Source organism: Symphodus melops, assembly GCF_947650265.1.
Source record: "Symphodus melops genome assembly, chromosome: 17".
In the NCBI taxonomy this organism is placed as follows: Eukaryota; Metazoa; Chordata; class Actinopteri; order Labriformes; family Labridae; genus Symphodus; species Symphodus melops.
Genome location: NC_136707.1, coordinates 17632782 through 17650297, shown reverse-complemented (window position 1 = coordinate 17650297; position 17516 = coordinate 17632782). Strand labels below are relative to the sequence as shown.

General features: G+C 42.4%; 3 protein-coding genes across 10 annotated transcripts; all 3 read left to right on the top strand.

Moving 5' to 3' along the window:
- The first annotated feature begins 737 nt into the window (after window positions 1-737).
- On the top strand, window positions 738-4933 carry btr02 (bloodthirsty-related gene family, member 2). The gene is made up of 7 exons (XM_079366383.1): window positions 738-1072; window positions 1170-1247; window positions 1324-1572; window positions 1658-1805; window positions 1946-1972; window positions 2682-3956; window positions 4732-4933. Exons 1-6 carry the CDS (start codon window positions 803-805, stop codon window positions 3224-3226), a joined length of 1317 nt encoding a protein of 438 aa, XP_079222509.1. The 5' UTR covers window positions 738-802; the 3' UTR covers window positions 3227-3956; window positions 4732-4933.
- cldnk (claudin k) lies at window positions 4929-5576 on the top strand (the record flags this gene model as incomplete). The annotated part of the gene is made up of 1 exon (XM_079365446.1): window positions 4929-5576. One exon carries the CDS (start codon window positions 4929-4931, stop codon window positions 5574-5576), a length of 648 nt encoding a protein of 215 aa, XP_079221572.1.
- A 2284-nt stretch (window positions 5577-7860) lies between these two features.
- Window positions 7861-17508, top strand: hgs (hepatocyte growth factor-regulated tyrosine kinase substrate). 8 transcript variants are annotated; one of them, XM_079366227.1, is made up of 20 exons: window positions 7861-8064; window positions 9495-9579; window positions 9712-9787; window positions 9944-10036; window positions 11058-11181; window positions 11343-11395; window positions 11616-11684; window positions 11836-11960; window positions 13043-13160; window positions 13334-13432; window positions 13555-13650; window positions 13736-13774; window positions 13880-14044; window positions 14586-14796; window positions 14875-15047; window positions 15137-15277; window positions 15423-15600; window positions 15745-15881; window positions 15963-16145; window positions 16265-17508. In XM_079366227.1, exons 1-20 carry the CDS (start codon window positions 8028-8030, stop codon window positions 16361-16363), a joined length of 2301 nt encoding a protein of 766 aa, XP_079222353.1. In that variant the 5' UTR covers window positions 7861-8027; the 3' UTR covers window positions 16364-17508. The 8 variants fall into 8 exon arrangements, with proteins under 8 accessions (XP_079222353.1, XP_079222359.1, XP_079222355.1 ...); XM_079366233.1 differs by having other exon boundaries at window positions 7862-8064; window positions 13070-13154; XM_079366229.1 differs by having other exon boundaries at window positions 7862-8064; window positions 13043-13154; window positions 14583-14796.
- Window positions 17509-17516: the final 8 nt, after the last annotated feature.

Below are 17516 nucleotides of genomic sequence, written 5' to 3'. Positions count from 1 at the left end.
TGTTAGTTTGCAAGTTAGACAGTGTGAAGGAGTTTACATTTAAGCTCCACAGTAAGGACAATTCTCCTCTCTTTTTTTTCTTTCCTGCTCTATAAATCATCCTGACTTCTCAGAAATAGTTCCTTTGACTCTTTAGAGACATCCGACCCCAGAAGCCTTTATAGACTTCAAAAGTCTCTTTGACTACAAATGCTAAAACTATTTTCTTTAAAAAAAAAACACTCTGTCTGGATTTAGATTATTATAAATTGATGTTGCCCAAATTCCTTAAGACAGGCATGAATAAAGCGTCTGACCCGACCCACATTCTTCTCTCTGAGTTTCAGCTCCTACTCTATGGGAGAAGATTTAGGGTCCCACAGACCTGACTGAACCCCTATTAACAGTCGTTTGTGCAAATGCCCATTAATATTCTGAATAGCATTTAATGTAGGCTGTATGTATTATGTCAATATGTCACTGCTGCAGGAAGGTTTATGTATGTGGAATTGTTGTGTGTTGTGTATAATCCCTATGTGAGTACTTTTTAAAAATCTTATTGGATTGCAGGACAGAGTCCAAAACACATTCACCTTTGGGGACAATAAAGTATATCTTATCTTCATCTATTCAGTTACTATATGAAACCATGTATAAGATGTTGAGACATGAAACAATCCTCTGTTTTTTAGGCACTTGAGTCGTGATTCGGTTTCTGTGTATCTCATTAACAATTCAAACTTTCGCTGGCATGCGAGCTTTAGAGGTCTTTGAATTAAAAAGAAACATTTACACACTTTGCTGACATCATGTTTTACAGAACATGGCCTCTACGATTGGCCTCCTCCCTGAGAAGCACTTCTTGTGCCCTCTGTGTAAAGACATCTTCAGCAACCCTGTAACCACCCCCTGTGGACACAGCTTCTGTCTGTCCTGTCTCAGCAATTACTGGTCGCGACACCAGTCCCGATACTGCCCCCTCTGTAAAAGAGTGTTTGCTGACAGGCCTGACCTCAGTGTTAACCGCATTCTGGCAGACGTCTCAGACAACTACAAGAAGACTCGACCAGAGGAGCCACCTGAAGAGGAAATGGTACTTTAATGCATAACATGTCACTTATTTTACATGAGATGTGATCTGATGATTGACTAATCTTGCATGTTTGTGTGCACTTACGTCACTGATGCAGGTTTTAGACATTGGGCAAATGATTCAAGAAAGGCTGCAGAAGATAGAGCGGTTAACATATTCCCTTCAGCTCCAAAAGGTGCGTTGTAAACCTTTGTTTTTTTTATTCACATATGTAAAATCTTTAATGTTGATGCAGTTTAATGTCCAATCAGAACTCTTACCTCAGAGAGGTGCGAGAGAGCCAGAAGGTCTTCTCTGCTCTCGTAAATGCGATGGAGAAGAGTCACAAAGCCCTCGTTACAGCCATAGAGGAGAAGCAGACGGAGGAGGAGAAGAGAGTAGAGACACTGGTGGAGGAGCTGAAACAGGAGATCCAGGAGCTGAGGAAGCAGACCCCTGAAACTGACCCTCAGATTACTGAAAACAGTAACCAAAGTGAAGATATAAAGGAAGTTACTGTGGTGAGCATATTTTCCTTCTGCAGATCCAATTATGATAATAAGAGAGCCCTGATGTTAATCAGATTTCTTTGTTTGCATGCTGTAGAGCATCGTTTCCAACCTTAGCCCCTCTGAAATGAAGGACTGGTCCAAGATTACCATAGAAACTGACCCTTGTGTTGGGGTCACAAGACGAGCTTTGTCAGACGTGATGTTATTGATAAAGCTGGAGGTGAACAGGCTCTCCAAATCTGGTGAGAAATAAGATTTACTTTATATGTATAAATATTTAAATATATATAATAAATATATACACATTTATTTAAATGCTACTTTCATCTTATAAAACGAAAATAATGTCATTAATTTAAATGTCTGTTTTGTTCTTTGACAGAACTCAAGAGGATAGAGAAATACACAGGTACGTCTTTGTCTTGTTTTTTTTACGCTGATCGAATTCAGAATTCTCACAGTAGAAAATTCCATCATTCATTTTTTTCATCACTACCGTTCAATCTATCAATATACACTTTTTTTTTATTAAGAGCAACATGGCGTAATGTTACACTTACACTGTTTTTTTTGTCATTGAAAAAAATAATAAACAAGTGGTTGACATTGTGAAACGTTTGTTATGTGGTTTGGTTTTAGGCAGCAAATCACCAGGTTGGATTTTGAAATAAGTTGTGGTTTCAGATACAAAATATTGTAGTTCAAGGCCAAATAAAATAGCAAACATGATGTAGGGTTACATTCATAGTGACATATCTAACACTGAACTAACTCTAGACCTGTTACTCCGACTCAGGTTTCTACAGACATTCAATGTTGTGTTTGTGTAATTATGGGTAATTAGATCTCACCAATAGACGATAAATTATCAAACTCATTAGGTCATACAAAGAGCAAAACTCCCACTAAATATATCAACACAGAGTGTTTTACTGTTTGAAGATGTGTCTGATACTGTTGAGGAGGCTCTTGCATTTCTTCAAACTGAATTATAAGTTTTAACCCCCTTGCTACTTGACATTGACGTTACAAGTCATGTTACTTGCCGTGTTACAGTTGTACAGGTATCCCAGCTGTTTGATCCATTTTTTAAAACCTTTCTCCTCCCTCTTTCTCAGTGGATGTCAATCTGAGTGCAAAGACAGCCCACCCCTCCCTCTCTGTCTCAGATGGCAGAAAACAGGTGAGACAAACGGACAAGCTTCAGGAGGTTTCAGATCACCCAAAGCGGTTTGACCGTGTTGCAAACGTGCTGGCAAAAGAAAGCTTCAGCAGTGGGAAGAGCTACTGGGAGGTGGAGGTCGGGGAGAAGACTGAGTGGAGCCTGGGTGTGGTCAGACAGTCAATCAACAGGAAAGGCAAGTTTACTGTCTGCCCTGCAAATGGTTTCTGGACTTTAAGCCTGAAGCCTGGTGGCCAGTACATCGCCAACACATCTCCTGTCACCACGGTGGCTCTGGAGCAGAGACCCAAGACTGTGGCCGTGTTTCTGGACTACAGCGTGGGCCGTGTGTCCTTCTTCTGTGTAGAATCTGGAGTCCATATTCACACCTTTACTGATACATTCACTGACAGGCTTCATCCTTTCTTCAGTCCTGGTCGCCTGCATGGCACCAAAAACGCTGCGCCCCTTACAATCTGTTCAAGTTTCTGCAGCATCTAAACACCATACAAAATATGTGATTTATATCTGTAAAGAATTATTGAAGTTGTTGTCTTTTAGTTATCTCATCAGTTAAAAATATAGCATGTAAAATATCGTTGTATAGTTACAAATCCAAACAGAAAACACAATGACCCTCATTTTCCCTGTCAGAACAGTGAACAAGGGGTTGCATAAGGACTGACTCCCTACTTGAAAACTTCAATAAAAGCCATAAACAGATTGAAAAGGCAAGACGAGGGTAGAAGAAAAGGGAAAGCTCTCATAAATGAACAAGTGAGTCAAAGTCGAAAAAGAGAAGAAAATGGCTGCCTGGGTTGGATGGATATGAGGGTGCTGCAAGGGCTGGGACAGAGGTTGACGAGGAGCAGCGAGAGAGGGCACAGCAAGACAGCAGGGCATTGTGCTCGTACACCAGGCACTGGGAGACACATTCAAACACATTCACTCATTCACACACTGACGCCGCCGTGCACACAAGCGCATGCTTCTGCCCACTGCCGCTCAGACTTGCGCTGGCATCTCAGAGGGCAGCCCCATCTTCAGTCCAGTCCTGGGTGTCGAAGCTGATCCACACTCTCTCGGCTTCAGTTCACCTGACCTCTGAGATACAGCTTCCCCTCCTGAGGACTGCAGTCAATTCTCAGGGCCGTCACCCACAGCCACCAGGTATCCCATTAGATCTACAGAAGTAGAGGAGCTGTGGACCAAGAGGAGTACGTCATTTGTGGTAAATATACCTTACTCTTTTTATCACTCCAAAAATAACTAACTGATGAATTCAATCACAATTGTACCACAATTTGAATATCCCTATTGCTTTGTTTGCAATAACTTACTTTGAAAGACGGCCGAATCGTTATTGGCACTAATTGTGAGGCACAGATTTTTTCAGAAGGATCTGGAAACAAATAATTTATGATAGCAAATTCACGTAATATACTTTGTTGCAGTGCAAACATGCCTGTCGGAATCACGACTCTAGATTCTTCATTTGATACTGATCTGACTTACATGTTAAATACGAAATGCTTCCTTTATATCTGATCTAGTCTCAGTCACGAAAGACCCCCCTGGATGTGTTTGATCCGGATAACTGTTATAAAATGTGGATTCTGAGAGCCAGGATACATAGATGACATATAGGTCCTCCTGGCCCACTCTACAAGTCTTCATGAAAGATGCTTGTGTTCAGTCTCCTCATGTTTTTCTGAGATAATCCACTCACCCAGCAAGGCGTAGCAAGACACCCACAGCTGTGTCAAAGACGGCTATTCTCTGCGGTTCTGACTGGAATCCACTAAACATGGGCCTCTTATCCTGTCTCAAAACAGTTACGATAAACAAATGCTTTAGTAGTCGTTCATGCTTTATTCATGTGTATAATATGTTGCGAGTAGTAATGACTTATAATTATTTTTGTATCTGTGTTTTGTATAGCATGATGTGTGCTGAATAAAACACATAACTTAATTTGCTCTCCGTTTGTTGTTTCTATATTTCAGGATACCTTCCCTTGTCTTATCAAGTTGAGCTAAACGACTGTCCAAAGACTGAAGATCCAGCAGTGGAACACAATATTTCCAGAACTTTGGACTGTCACATTTCTTCGTGGGACAAGAAGTGGGCCCCCTGCAGTCGAGAAAGACTGAAATAAAACCAAGGCAAATTCTGACATCTGATTCAAACAACACTTTTCACCATGGCAACGACAGGTATGCAGTTGCTGGGCCTAATCATGTCCATTTTGGGCTGGGTGAGCGGGCTGATAGTCTGTCTTATCCCCCTGTGGCGAGTCACTGCCTTCATCGGTAACAACATAGTGACGGCTCAGATCATTTGGGAAGGCCTGTGGATGAATTGCATCGTGCAGAGCACAGGTCAGATCCAGTGTAAGGTGTATGACAGCTTGCTGGCTCTACCCAGCGACATGCAGGCTGCCCGAGGCCTCACGGTGCTCTCCATCCTGATGTGTGGCCTTGCTCTGTCTCTGGGGGTCGTAGGAGTCAAATGCACCAAGTGCATCGGTGTAAACAGCCTAAAGGCCCGTGTTGCTCGAATCTCTGGCGCCATTTTTGCCATAGCAGGGTTCCTCTACCTTGTGCCCATCTGCTGGACGGCCCACTCCATCATCAGGGATTTCTACGATCCACACGTGGCAGCCCCACACAAGCGTGAGCTCGGCCCTGCTCTTTACATCGGCTGGGGGGCATCGGCCCTGCTCCTTATAGGGGGATCTCTGCTCTATGCTGGGTCGAGTCCCCCAGGGATGCCTGGCTCTCCAACCTTCAGCAGTGGAGAAAGTAGTCCTCGCAGAGCCCCTGCCTCACAGGTCAAAGGTTACGTTTAAGTTCCCAAAATGTCTGAATGCCTTTAAGTCCCCAAAATACAGCCCTGATATATCTTGTCTGATTTTGCTTCCTGTAATTATTTTATATTTAATGTTATTCCAATATGTTTTTTTTTCTCTGAAAAGCTGCAGGAGGCTGTTTGGTGAAAACTGAACTCATTTCATTATTTCATACCCGATATCCTTCCGTAACCTTTTTCTCTTTGTCTGTCACTGTAAGCTACAATAAAATGTCCTCAAAATGTCCTCTTTTGAGAGAAACCTTGTGTGTTTACATTTTTATTATAACAGAGAATTTAAAAAAAAAAACAATAGACTGTGGACCCCATAGGCCTCGTAGATTTTCAAAGATCTTTGTTTTCTCATTTATGTAAATACTACTGGAGGGTTCAGCTGAGCAGAGAAGAACAATGGAACAATGGGGATGTGTGTACATTTGGTTGTGGTGCCATATTGTTGAGAATTGTGTGCGTGTATATGCATGTGTGTGTGTGTGTGTGTGTGTGTGTGTGTGTGTGTGTGTGTGTGTGAGTCTATGTGTGTCCTCCATTTCTTTTCTGTCATGTCTTTATCCCAATCTTGGTTATTCAAGACCGATAACAAAGAAAAATACGTAAATGTTCTTTCACAACATAACAATTCTGACGTTCCTTCAACTGACTAAAATCAGCAAACTGTTTGCACAAGTAATCTCTCAGCGACTGTTTGTCAGGATCAGAATGAAATCTCTTCACCCATTACCTTATCTTGCATATTATTCCTAATGAATTGTTATTAACAACCAAAGTGGGCGCATTTGTGATGCATCGTGTGTGCGTATGCCTCTCTGACAGTGTCTCTGTGAATATGCGTGTAATGTGGGTTGTTACAATCCACAGTAGGAAAAGCATCATCTTTGTTCATGACACATTTTTTTCAGATCCTTCAGAGTCTGTGCTCTCTTAATCTAAATCAAATGATCATCCACAGAGAAATGAAATCAATTTTAGTGGATTAAAGAAAATAAAAGCCCATTAGTTTGGTTCTGAATTCATTTTGTTCAAGCTAAACGCCTCTAACTAGATTTCCATAACAGAAATGATACCCTATTTTTTCTTCCATCTGCTGTAAACTGACTTCAACTGTATAGCCACAGTTGTAAAATGATATAGGGCTCTGCCAGTTTTTCTCCCATTCTGTCCGTGACAGCAAAGGACAGAGAAACACAATGCCACTATATAGAGCATAACAGCACCAAAGCAACAATGGCTAGCAGTGTTCCAAGTGCCAGGTAGTGACTCATACATGACCTAAGTAGGCCTATATCAATGTTGGTGGTGTAATGCTATGAATACAGTAAGATAGCCTGTGCTGTAGGATTGTATTGGAGAAAAAATAAAGGAGACAACTGCACTATTAACATTTTGAATAATGAGGTCCGTGTCTAAAAATAGGTGTATATGTACCACACAGTTTAACAGTGATACATATTAGAAGTGCACTAATGAATAATTCAGAAGGCATTCATGATAAGGTGCCACCCACAGGGCCCAACAAAACAACACTCAGGATTTAATGACACTTCAATGATGTCTTAAACATCGTCACTCTGCTGTCAGCTCACCTATAGGATCCTTTTTAAAGTCCCAGATATAGAGTCTGTACAAAGGGGTCTCTTTATAAATACAAGATACAGTGTGTCTTGGATTCATCAGTTTGTGAAGTTCCTAGAAATAGGGAGGAGATATACTGTATATCATTTTGTTTGTGAGGGATTAAGATTCTATCGTGGAAATGAACAGTATTTTGGGGTTAAAATGAAATTATGGTTCATATAATATTTTAGGTAAGGACAGTTTTATGATTAGGTCATGTATGCATGTTTTACATAATTTACCTACCTACCAAAAATAAATTAATATAGCCTATTTAAAATTCTGGGAAGCCTGTGATGAAGAAGTAGTCAAATCTGTACTGTAGTGTTGCCAGAGTTTAACAGTACAAATGCATACTTGCTGATGCAGCAATAGAGGATAACCTGCAGTCAGAAAAGACAAGGATTTACAGGAACATAAATTGCATCTTACATGCCAAAGCTGGTCAAAGACAATTACATTTCGAAGTAGGCCTTGTTGCACAATATAAAACAGTAAGGTTGGCTTAACTGACCAGGTGAGACACGCATTGCAACTGATGTAGCAAAAACATTACATCTAAATCTATTGATATAATAACATTTCCAGTATACTCCGTTCAGTCTATGTTGCTTGTATGACTACGTCTCGGACGCTAGAGGGGGTAAATACCCGTATTATTGTTGCTTTTAGGGCGGAAGTGGGAAGTAGGAAGAGCCGTACAGCTGTGCTCCGTGGCTATCGGAGAAGCTAACAGGCTAACCTTAGCGGTGAAAATATCAGTGCCCGTGGACTAAAGAAGACAACTCGAGAGCCACTTTGAGACTTTCGATCCATAATGGGTAAAGGTGGAGGTACATTTGAAAGGCTTCTGGGTAAGTCATCGGCACATTTGTTCCATTGACACTTTATTGGTTAAATAGGAGTCAAAGTGCGTTGTTTTTCAGCGTATTGTTTTGGGGCTGTGGCTTTCAGGCCAGCTAGCTGTATGTGTTGCTGCTTTTGTTTCGAGGCCTATATTTTTAAATTAAATACGACAAATTGTTTAAGGAGCTAATACTAAATTGTTTGATCGGTATTATTACTCTATGTTATTGAAGAAATGTCACCGAGTTGTTGTTGGTGTCTCTTGGTGCAATCAGCTAAACTAGGCAGCCTTTAGCTTGATAACAGCTCCACACATTAGATCATTTATGAACATTAACTAGTAATACATGATAACAATAAAAATGTCACCGTTAATACTGAGTTATGCCTGGATCTAAACACATTATTTATGAGGTACTAACGACTTTGGGTGTTGTCATAAGTTGTTTTCTTTTGGTCATCAACATGTTGATCAGCTGGCTGAGACAGGTTTAAAGCGACCAGCTGTTCGTGACTTTCTATAGATGGACTGACTTTGATATTATATCTTTTTAATAATTAAGTAAAGTAGTGGTAAGGCCATTAGCTTAGTTGGTTTTACCCAATGGAAGATAAATTCATCTGTCATAGCTTTCGATGTAGCTGCTTGTAGGTGTTTTCATGAGTCATGCTCAAATTGAAATGTGTAGTTAAGCAGCCAAACAAACACCTCCCATCACGTCATGTTTTACTCATTAATTTAAATATAAAGAGGCCTCTCTGCATCTGACCAGGTTCAGCAGTGCAGGCTGTTTTAGGAAAGCACAGTCCTGGTTTAGTTACCATCACTAGAAGTTGAACCAGGGTTCAACTCACATTATTTGCATGAAATGCTTTTTGCATTCACAAAACTGCACACAGCAGGGTAACAAAGTTTGGTTTATTTGGATATAATTCCATTATAACTTTTTATTAGGATTGTGTTATTTTCATATATCTAGTTATTACTGTGTAACTATTCTCAAAGAGAAATATTAATAACTGTCTGACATCAGGCCAACACAATCTTAAGAAACGTGATCCTGTGTGAATGTCATTAGTTTTTGTTTAGTTATTATTGATTTTGGTGTAACTGTGGTACACTTCAACAAGGCCAAGAGTTGCATTAAGAAAAAAAGATGGATTAAACACGCTCTGAAAAAGTTTTTGAAAAAGACATGCATTTTACCGAAGTTCAGATTGAATACAAGACTGTTTGACCATCTTTAGTTTGACCTGCTGAGCTGTCAACTGGGCGTAGATATGCTTTCATCATAGTTTTGTTAAAGCATGTAATATGTCTCAGACTGTAATAAGGCCAGGAGGAGGCCTGTTTGTAAGAGATAATGTTTGACAGATATTAGACAATCCTTACACAACACTGCATGTTTGACGCTTTAACCATCTATTCTCATTGCAGATAAAGCCACCAGTCAGCTGCTGCTGGAGACTGACTGGGAATCCATTCTGCAGATCTGTGATCTCATTCGACAGGGAGACGCACAGTGAGTGACTCTCCTCTCTAGTACTCGCACCCCGTCCTGTTCAAGTTGGAGATAGTTCATCACATCTGCTTTTCCCATGACAAAGAGTTGTTGCCTCGACTTTCTGTTGAGAAACGTGTATTGTCCTTGCAGGGCGAAATATGCTATCGGGGCCATAAAGAAGAAGCTTAATGACAAAAACCCGCATGTGGCTCTTTATGCACTTGAGGTAAGACGAGCGTACAGTCACAGTTCTCCGCTTGTGCACTTGAACATGTTGAAGTTGAACTAAATGAGCTTGCTTTACTGTCTTTTTGTTGTGTTGTTGCGGTCTTGTGCTGGTGAAGTTTGCCATAATGAATAACATGTGGCCCCCACTCTTCAGGTGCTGGAGTCAGTGGTGAAGAACTGTGGCCAGACGGTCCACGATGAAGTGGCGTGTAAACAAACGATGGAGGAACTAAAGGATCTTCTGAAGGTTACTTTCGTTCTGTTCGTACTCGAGCCTCGTACTGCTGATCTGTTCGACTCCAAACATTTTTGTTCTGCGTTGCACACGAAGGATTTTCTCTGAATCCTGTTTGTCTGAATGACACTCAAAACATTCCTTTGAGCTTAAAATAAAACGATTCAACATCATTATGATAGTACACCACATCCCCTCTCGTCGCCCTAAATACCTGTTCTTGAACTCTGAACGGTATGTAACTTGTGGAACACATTACGGCACAGCTGTCTGACAGAAAGCCCTGAAGGAGAGTAGCTCCTGTTACAGGTCTAATCTTGGTACCCTGAACACAGAATTCAAGAGACAAAAGGAACGGGACGGAGGAAGTGGTCCTTAGAGAAATCAACAGCTTTTGCTGCTATTCCTGACTGGTTACATATTCAGATGCCTTTTTGTAATTGGCTGCAGTTCCAAACACAAGGATGATCAATTAAAGCTGTAAAAAAAAAAAAAGAAGACATTTAAGATGCTGTGATGATCAATTATTTAGCTCCTTTGGTTCCTAAGAAGACTGAAAGGAGAAACATTTTGGATACAGTTATTAGACTTTGTTCAGACCTAATAATTATTTGGATTATGTTTTGAAAGGGTCGAAGGCTGATCACCTTCCCTCCCTCCTTTACTTCATGTAATAATGCTCACTGCTGCCAGGAAGCTGTCTGCATTACACCACCAGCTAGCAACATTTGATTGGATCCTTGTTGTATCACGTGACATGAGCTCCTGCAGCCGTCAGCCCATGCCGTCTTCAACTTCCTGATGATGTCATAACCTTGTGACAGGATTTTTTTTTTTTTTTTTTCCCTCTCCCCCAGAACAACACAAGGGACTTCCCACTTCAGTTCATGTTTTCAAACACAAATCCTGCTGTATTCATTTAGTGTTAGGTGCACAACTAATGTGCCCAGTAAGAAGGAGATTATAAGAACCTGAAAGTGGCCTGTGGTGTGGAGAGCAGTGTTATTTGACTCTGTGGTTCTTTTACCACCAGAAACAGACGGAACCAAACGTCAGAAACAAGATTCTGTACCTGATCCAGGCCTGGGCTCATGCCTTCAGAAACGAACCCAAGTACAAGGTGGTCCAGGACACTTACCAGATCATGAAAGTGGAAGGTAAGTGGACAAAGGTGCCGACTGTATATGACCTTAGTTATCCTTTAAGGCAGGCTGAGGACCTGTACATTATTATCACACACAACGCTGTCTAAGCTGTGAAATATATGAGAGAAATGTCAGGTTTATGTGTTGAACTGATCCAAGCTCTTTTCTTATAGGTCATGTATTCCCTGAGTTCAAGGAGAGTGATGCGATGTTTGCAGCTGAGAGGGTGAGATAGTTTGTTTTCTTCTTTGAATGAGCTTTATCGAGTCAGATACCATACCATACCTGATGATGTGCCGCAGTGTCATTTGGTGCTGGTAACACCTCTAAACTACTGAGACCAAAAAAAAAAAGAAAAAAAGAAACTGCACTCCAAGATCCTTGCGACTTTTCCTGTGTCACCACTGTATCTGTAGTAATAGGTCTTTTGTGCCTCCCGCTTTAAGGCTCCAGACTGGGTCGATGCAGAGGAGTGCCACCGGTGCAGAGTCCAGTTTGGGGTTATGACAAGAAAGGTAGGCCGTGCCTCCTTGAAACTAGGGCACTTGGAGATTTGACGTCTTCCTTGATTCAGTTACAGAAGTGTTTGTTTGTGGATGTGTGTTCAGAGCGCAAGAAGCTGACGTCGACGTGTTGGCATTGATTTATTTTATTTTTCTCTTCCAGCACCACTGTCGAGCCTGTGGACAGATTTTCTGTGGAAAGTGTTCTTCGAAGTACTCCACTATTCCCAAGTTTGGCATAGAGAAGGAAGTGCGTGTGTGTGAGCCCTGCTTTGAGCTGCTTAACAAGTGAGTCCTGGGACCTGAACTACTGGGAGTTTCTGTTCATTTCAGTTTGAAATACTGAGGCGTGGATGAACTGCTGAATGTCAGTGGGCGGCTATTGTAGAGGACTCTCTTCTGAAAGTCAAGATGTTAACTTTGTGGTTGAGCCTTGATGTGCTTTTGTTTTGGATTGTTTTCGTCCTGCGTGTTCAGTCCCACCCTCTGTTACCTCGCCGTGAGCACGCCTTTAAAAAGTCCTCATTGCTTTGGCTAACATTGTTGCATGCTTGTGACATCGCTTGGCGTGAAAACAGTTATCGTGGCGGCTTGAGAGTGTTAAATGTGAGTTGATATCCGTGACTCGTTCCTATCAAAATTCCAGATTGTAGATTTATTATAGAAAAAAGGGAAAAACAAAAGGTCCAGAGAAAATGATGATTAGGGATAACGATGATGATTATGGTGAGAATGACAAGATGACGGTCAACAGAAAATATTTCCAACCTCACTCATCCCCTTTGTCTAGCCTCCTGCCACCCCAAATGCACAGGTAAAAATAATGTAAACCACACCTCTGCTCATTACTGGAAATAATATTAAACCCACATAAGGAGCAACACATAACGACTAAAGTAAAAACACACATTATGGTACCTACAACAGTCATTTCTGATCCTGCTTTTTTCATCCGTGTTTGTCGGTTAGTTATCACAATAACAAAGAAATGAAGTTTCTTTTGAAAATATTACAGCTATAGAGCCATTTATGGTCTTTTTCCGTTTTGATTTAGTTGGTGCATTAGACTGAACTCTCTAAAGTATCTCACACACGAGATGACTGTGAAGATATGAAAATGTATAATTTTTAGCTTTTTAAAAAAAACAATCTAACTCTGAACTATGCTGCATAATTTCAGTGTTTGACATTTAAAACATTTCAAAGAGAACAAGAATTCATATTATTGTGCTAACGACCTCAAAGGGTTTTGCAGCATTGGCAGCCTCTTCTTGTGTTGTTCTGTATTTGGAGAAATCTTGGTGTTTCAAACAGCATTCTCTCCTGATTTACAAGGTTGTTTTCCCTCCCTGATCCCTTTTCCTCACCAGCCACCCCTCCCTTTCTCCTCCACTCAGGAAAGCTGAAGGAAAAGCCCCCGCCGCAGGCCCCGCTGAGCTCCCTCCTGAGTACCTGACCAGCCCGCTGTCCCAACAGTCCCAGGTGACTGTAAGCAACTATAATTTAACAAACTAAATGGTTTAGTGAAGGGTCAACCTCTCCATGTTTAAAACCTCCCCAGAAGATAAGACTGACTATGTCATCCAAACATTGATGGGTTTTGATTGTTCTCCCCTTATTCCTGCTTTCTGGATGTTTCCGTTTGTCTGCTCTCGCTTTAGATGCCGCCGAAGAGAGATGAGGCGGCGCTGCAGGAGGAGGAGGAGCTGCAGCTGGCCATCGCCCTCTCCCAAAGTGAGGCGGAGGAGAAAGAGCGGATGGTAGGTCGCCCTGCTCATATTCAGAATAGTTTTTCACAGCCTGATTTTTTTTTTTTTTTTTTTTGTTTTGTTTTGTTTTTGTTTTGAGAATCCGATAACATGACTCGTATTTATACCCACAGAGGCACAAAAACTCGTACGCCATGTATCCCAAAGCTGATCCCACCCCAGTGACTTCCTCCGCACCACCAGTCAGCACCCTTTACACTCCCCCTGTGGTAAGGCGTCCTGTCTCATTTAAAGGTCAGCTTGTTACTGCCCACACTATTAAACGTTATGTATAAGTTTTTTTTTTTTTTCCAGAACTCTTCTGCCCCGTCAGCTGAAGATGTAGACCCTGAGGTACAGTTGGGATCCTTCTCTTCTTTCAGTCCTTGCTTATTATAAAATAAAATAAAGCGTCTTACATCCTGCTGTCGCTAATGGCCGTTTGTCACACTGTTCCAGCTGGCACGGTACCTGAACAGAACGTACTGGGAGAAGAAACAGGAAGAGGCTCGCAAGAGTCCGACCCCCTCTGCCCCTGCCCCCGTGCCACTGGCTGAGTCCCTTCCACCGATCAGCCAGCCCGTAGAGAGCCATGTGCCCGCCCAGCCCGTCAACATAGTGGAGGTATGTCGAAAAAGTGTGCTAGTGTATTTTACAGTGGTCCAGTTTATCATCTGCAGAGGTCTCCTACTCCCCGAAACAAACAAACTGGTTCAAATGAGTCTCTCTTAGCCGTTCTTCTGAGGACGCTCTGTGAGCGAAGCTGCTGTGACTTTGTTAAATATGTTAAGTCTGTCTTTTAGGGTTTTTTTCTTCGTGAGCATTCATCCATCACAGCGTTATTAGAAAATGATCGACTAAGGTCTTCTGTTATAGTTCTTTAATCTTTGAAGCTCTCCTGCCAGCTTAGCTGTCGCTTAAATGCTACATTGGGTTAAATGATGTTTTAACAAAATATGTTAATATCTCAGAATGAAGTTATAACAAATTTTTCTAAATGTGTCTTAAAGGTCTCATAGAGGCTTATATAGCAGTAAAAAAGGTTGTGTTGGATTAAAATCAGTAAATTCTACGTCAGGTAAGTCCTGTTTTAGTTTTGTATGTCAGGGTGAAATCAGACCTCGACTAACTTTCGGCCCCCTTTTTTGTTTCCCTCTTTCAGCAGCAGTACCAGAACGGGGAGTCGGAGGAGAACCATGAGCAGTTTCTGAAGGCTCTGCAGAATGCTGTCACCACCTTCCTGAACCGCATGAAGAGCAACCACATGCGTGGGCGCAGCATCACCAATGACAGCGCCGTGCTCTCACTCTTTCAGTCCATTAACAACATGCATCCACAGCTGTTGGACATCCTCAACCAGCTCGATGAGAAGCGGCGTGAGTGTTGGCCCTTAAAGAGTTTGTGCTTACCCATGTGTAAATGTCACCCTGACTTGTGTTTTATGTTTGTGGCAGTGTACTACGAGGGGCTGCAGGACAAGCTCGCCCAGGTGCGCGATGCTCGGGCCGCTCTTAACGCCCTTCGGGACGAGCACAGAGAGAAGCTGCGTCGTGCCGCGGAGGAAGCAGAGCGACAGAGGCACATCCAGCTGGCTCAGAAACTGGGGATCATGAGGCAGAAGAAGCAGGTAACAGAAAGATGCTCCGTGCTTATAACCCAGATGTGTATACACATTGCGTTTTACCGTGCTGACAGGTGTTTGTCTTTGAACTGTAGGAGTACTTGGAAATGCAAAGACAGCTGGCCATCCAGCGCCTCCAGGAGCAGGAGAAGGAGAGGCAGATGCGTCTCGAGCAGCAGAAGCACACAATCCAGATGAGAGCTCAACTTCCTGCTTTCTCCCTACCTTATGCTCAGGTATGCTAGCTGTGCGCAAGACTGGTTCTAGAAGCATATCGCCATGTCTAAAAGTGAATAATAAACTAGTGATTCAGTGTATCCCACTCCTCATTACTCTTTAGGAATATATAATTGTGTATATGTTTATGTGCTGTTCACACAGATGCAGTCTTTGCCCCCAAATGTAGCTGGAGGGGTGGTGTACCAGCCTGGTGCTCCACCCAGCTACCCAGGCACCTTTAGTCCAGCTGGGTCTGTGGAAGGGTCACCTATGCACAACATCTATATGAACCAGCAGGGTCAGACTGCACCACCACAGTACCAGGCCATGCCTCCCACAGGTCAGGAGCTCGAAAAACAGCTTTAAAAAAAAACAAAAAAAAAACCTTGGATGTGTTTTGAGTCACAGAAGTTACAATGTTCACAATTTACAAAAAAAATGCAATACTCAAGTGTATGTGACTGATGGTCTTTTCATCCTCCAGATCCCAATATGGTCAATGCGTACATGTACCAGGCTGCAGGCACTAATGGGCAGCCTGCTCCTCCTCCTGGTCAGGCCCCGCCTAATACCAGTCCCCCTTACTCCAATTATCAGCCCACACCCACACAAGGCTACCAGGTTCGAGCTGACTCCCATTTCTTACCACAATTTTCTTAAGGATGCTGATAAACATACCAACTGTTTCCACTTTTTGTGCAGAATGTGGTCTCTCAGGCCCAGAGTATGCCCCCCATGACCCAGGCTGCCCCCACGAACGGAATGGGCTACATGGGCTACCAGCCGTACAGCATGCAGAACATGATCTCAGCATTGCCGGGTCAGGATCCCAATATGCCTCCCCAGCAGCCATATATGCCAGGCCAGCAGCCCATGTACCAACAGGTCAGTCATTAACAACGATTTACACAGCACTCCCCTCCCCCCCAAAAAAAACAAAAACAAAATGAGCTTTAAACTTAAAATCTTCCTGTTTAACTTTCCTTTTTTTTTTTTTTGCTCAGATGGCTCCCCCTGGTGGTCAACAGCCGCAGCAGCAACAGCAGCAAGCGCCTCAGGCTGTGCCGGGCAGTGCAGAGGCACAGCTCATCTCCTTCGACTGAGAGCGCACACACTGCAGGCTCTGACACTACACCCTTTCTCCTCCTTTGGTCTTTCCCCTCACCCTCTGGACTTTGAGGATGCCCTCTGAAAACAAACACACACACACACACACACACCTGCACCTTCCACATGACTGTGATGTTGTGACAATGTAAATATTGTGATGATGTTGCAGAACTGTCTCTCCTTGCACCCCCCCCCCTCGCTGAAGTACGTGTAAGCAGGGGATGAAAGTGCAAGAGAGGGAGAGGGCACCAAAAGCCAGACCCCCTCCCCCCTCCTCTCCTTCCAGCTCATATGTATGTAGTATTTCCTTATTAAATGAGTAACCCAAGATCAGAATTAGTCAGTGGTAATACAGTTATAAAAGAATAAGAAAATATGATAATAATTGAGAAAAAGACAACGCATAACCATCCTTGGGCTCATATTTTTGTAAAGCAGAAGTTGCATGTTCAATTTTAATTATTATCTGGAGTGGAAGTAGAGAGACATCTGTGTGTGATGTGTGAGGATGCAGGCTGTGACGAAAGAGGGATGTTTAGGTAGAGAGAGAGAGAGAGAGAGAGAGAGAGCACAGCCGAAGGCCTGAGTCACGTACATCTTCAACGTTCACAGCTCGCCATTCCAGGTGTAGTTCTTCTGTTCCATCTCTTCTCATGCACACACGCTTTCTCATCCTTTATGGTTTTTTCTAATTCGTTGGTTGTGCACTGCTCAGATTATCTTAGAGTAGACACTTGGACGGCAAAACACAGTGCAGAGATTGCACACTGTGGGAGGAGAGTTAGGAAGTTAGCTGGACATTTGTTTTTTTCCTCACTAAGTAGTTGAATAAACCTTAAATATGTACCAGAACATAGTAAAATCATTGGAACATAACCTGTTATTAACTACAAGTGTTTTCCAGGCTCTCCTTCCCGTGTGCATTTGGTTGTAACTGTCGAAGATGAGAATATCCTTGTGTTAAGTACACATGGTTTTTATTGGAGCGAACAAGACACGCAGCATGTTTCACGCAAACATTCAGTGACTTCTGTAACTCTTCATCATCCATGTGTGAACTTGTTTCTTTTATCACCGATATGTCTGACTTCAAGTTGATTTTAAAATTATATTTAATAAATATCTGGTTCTTATTGTCCACTTGCT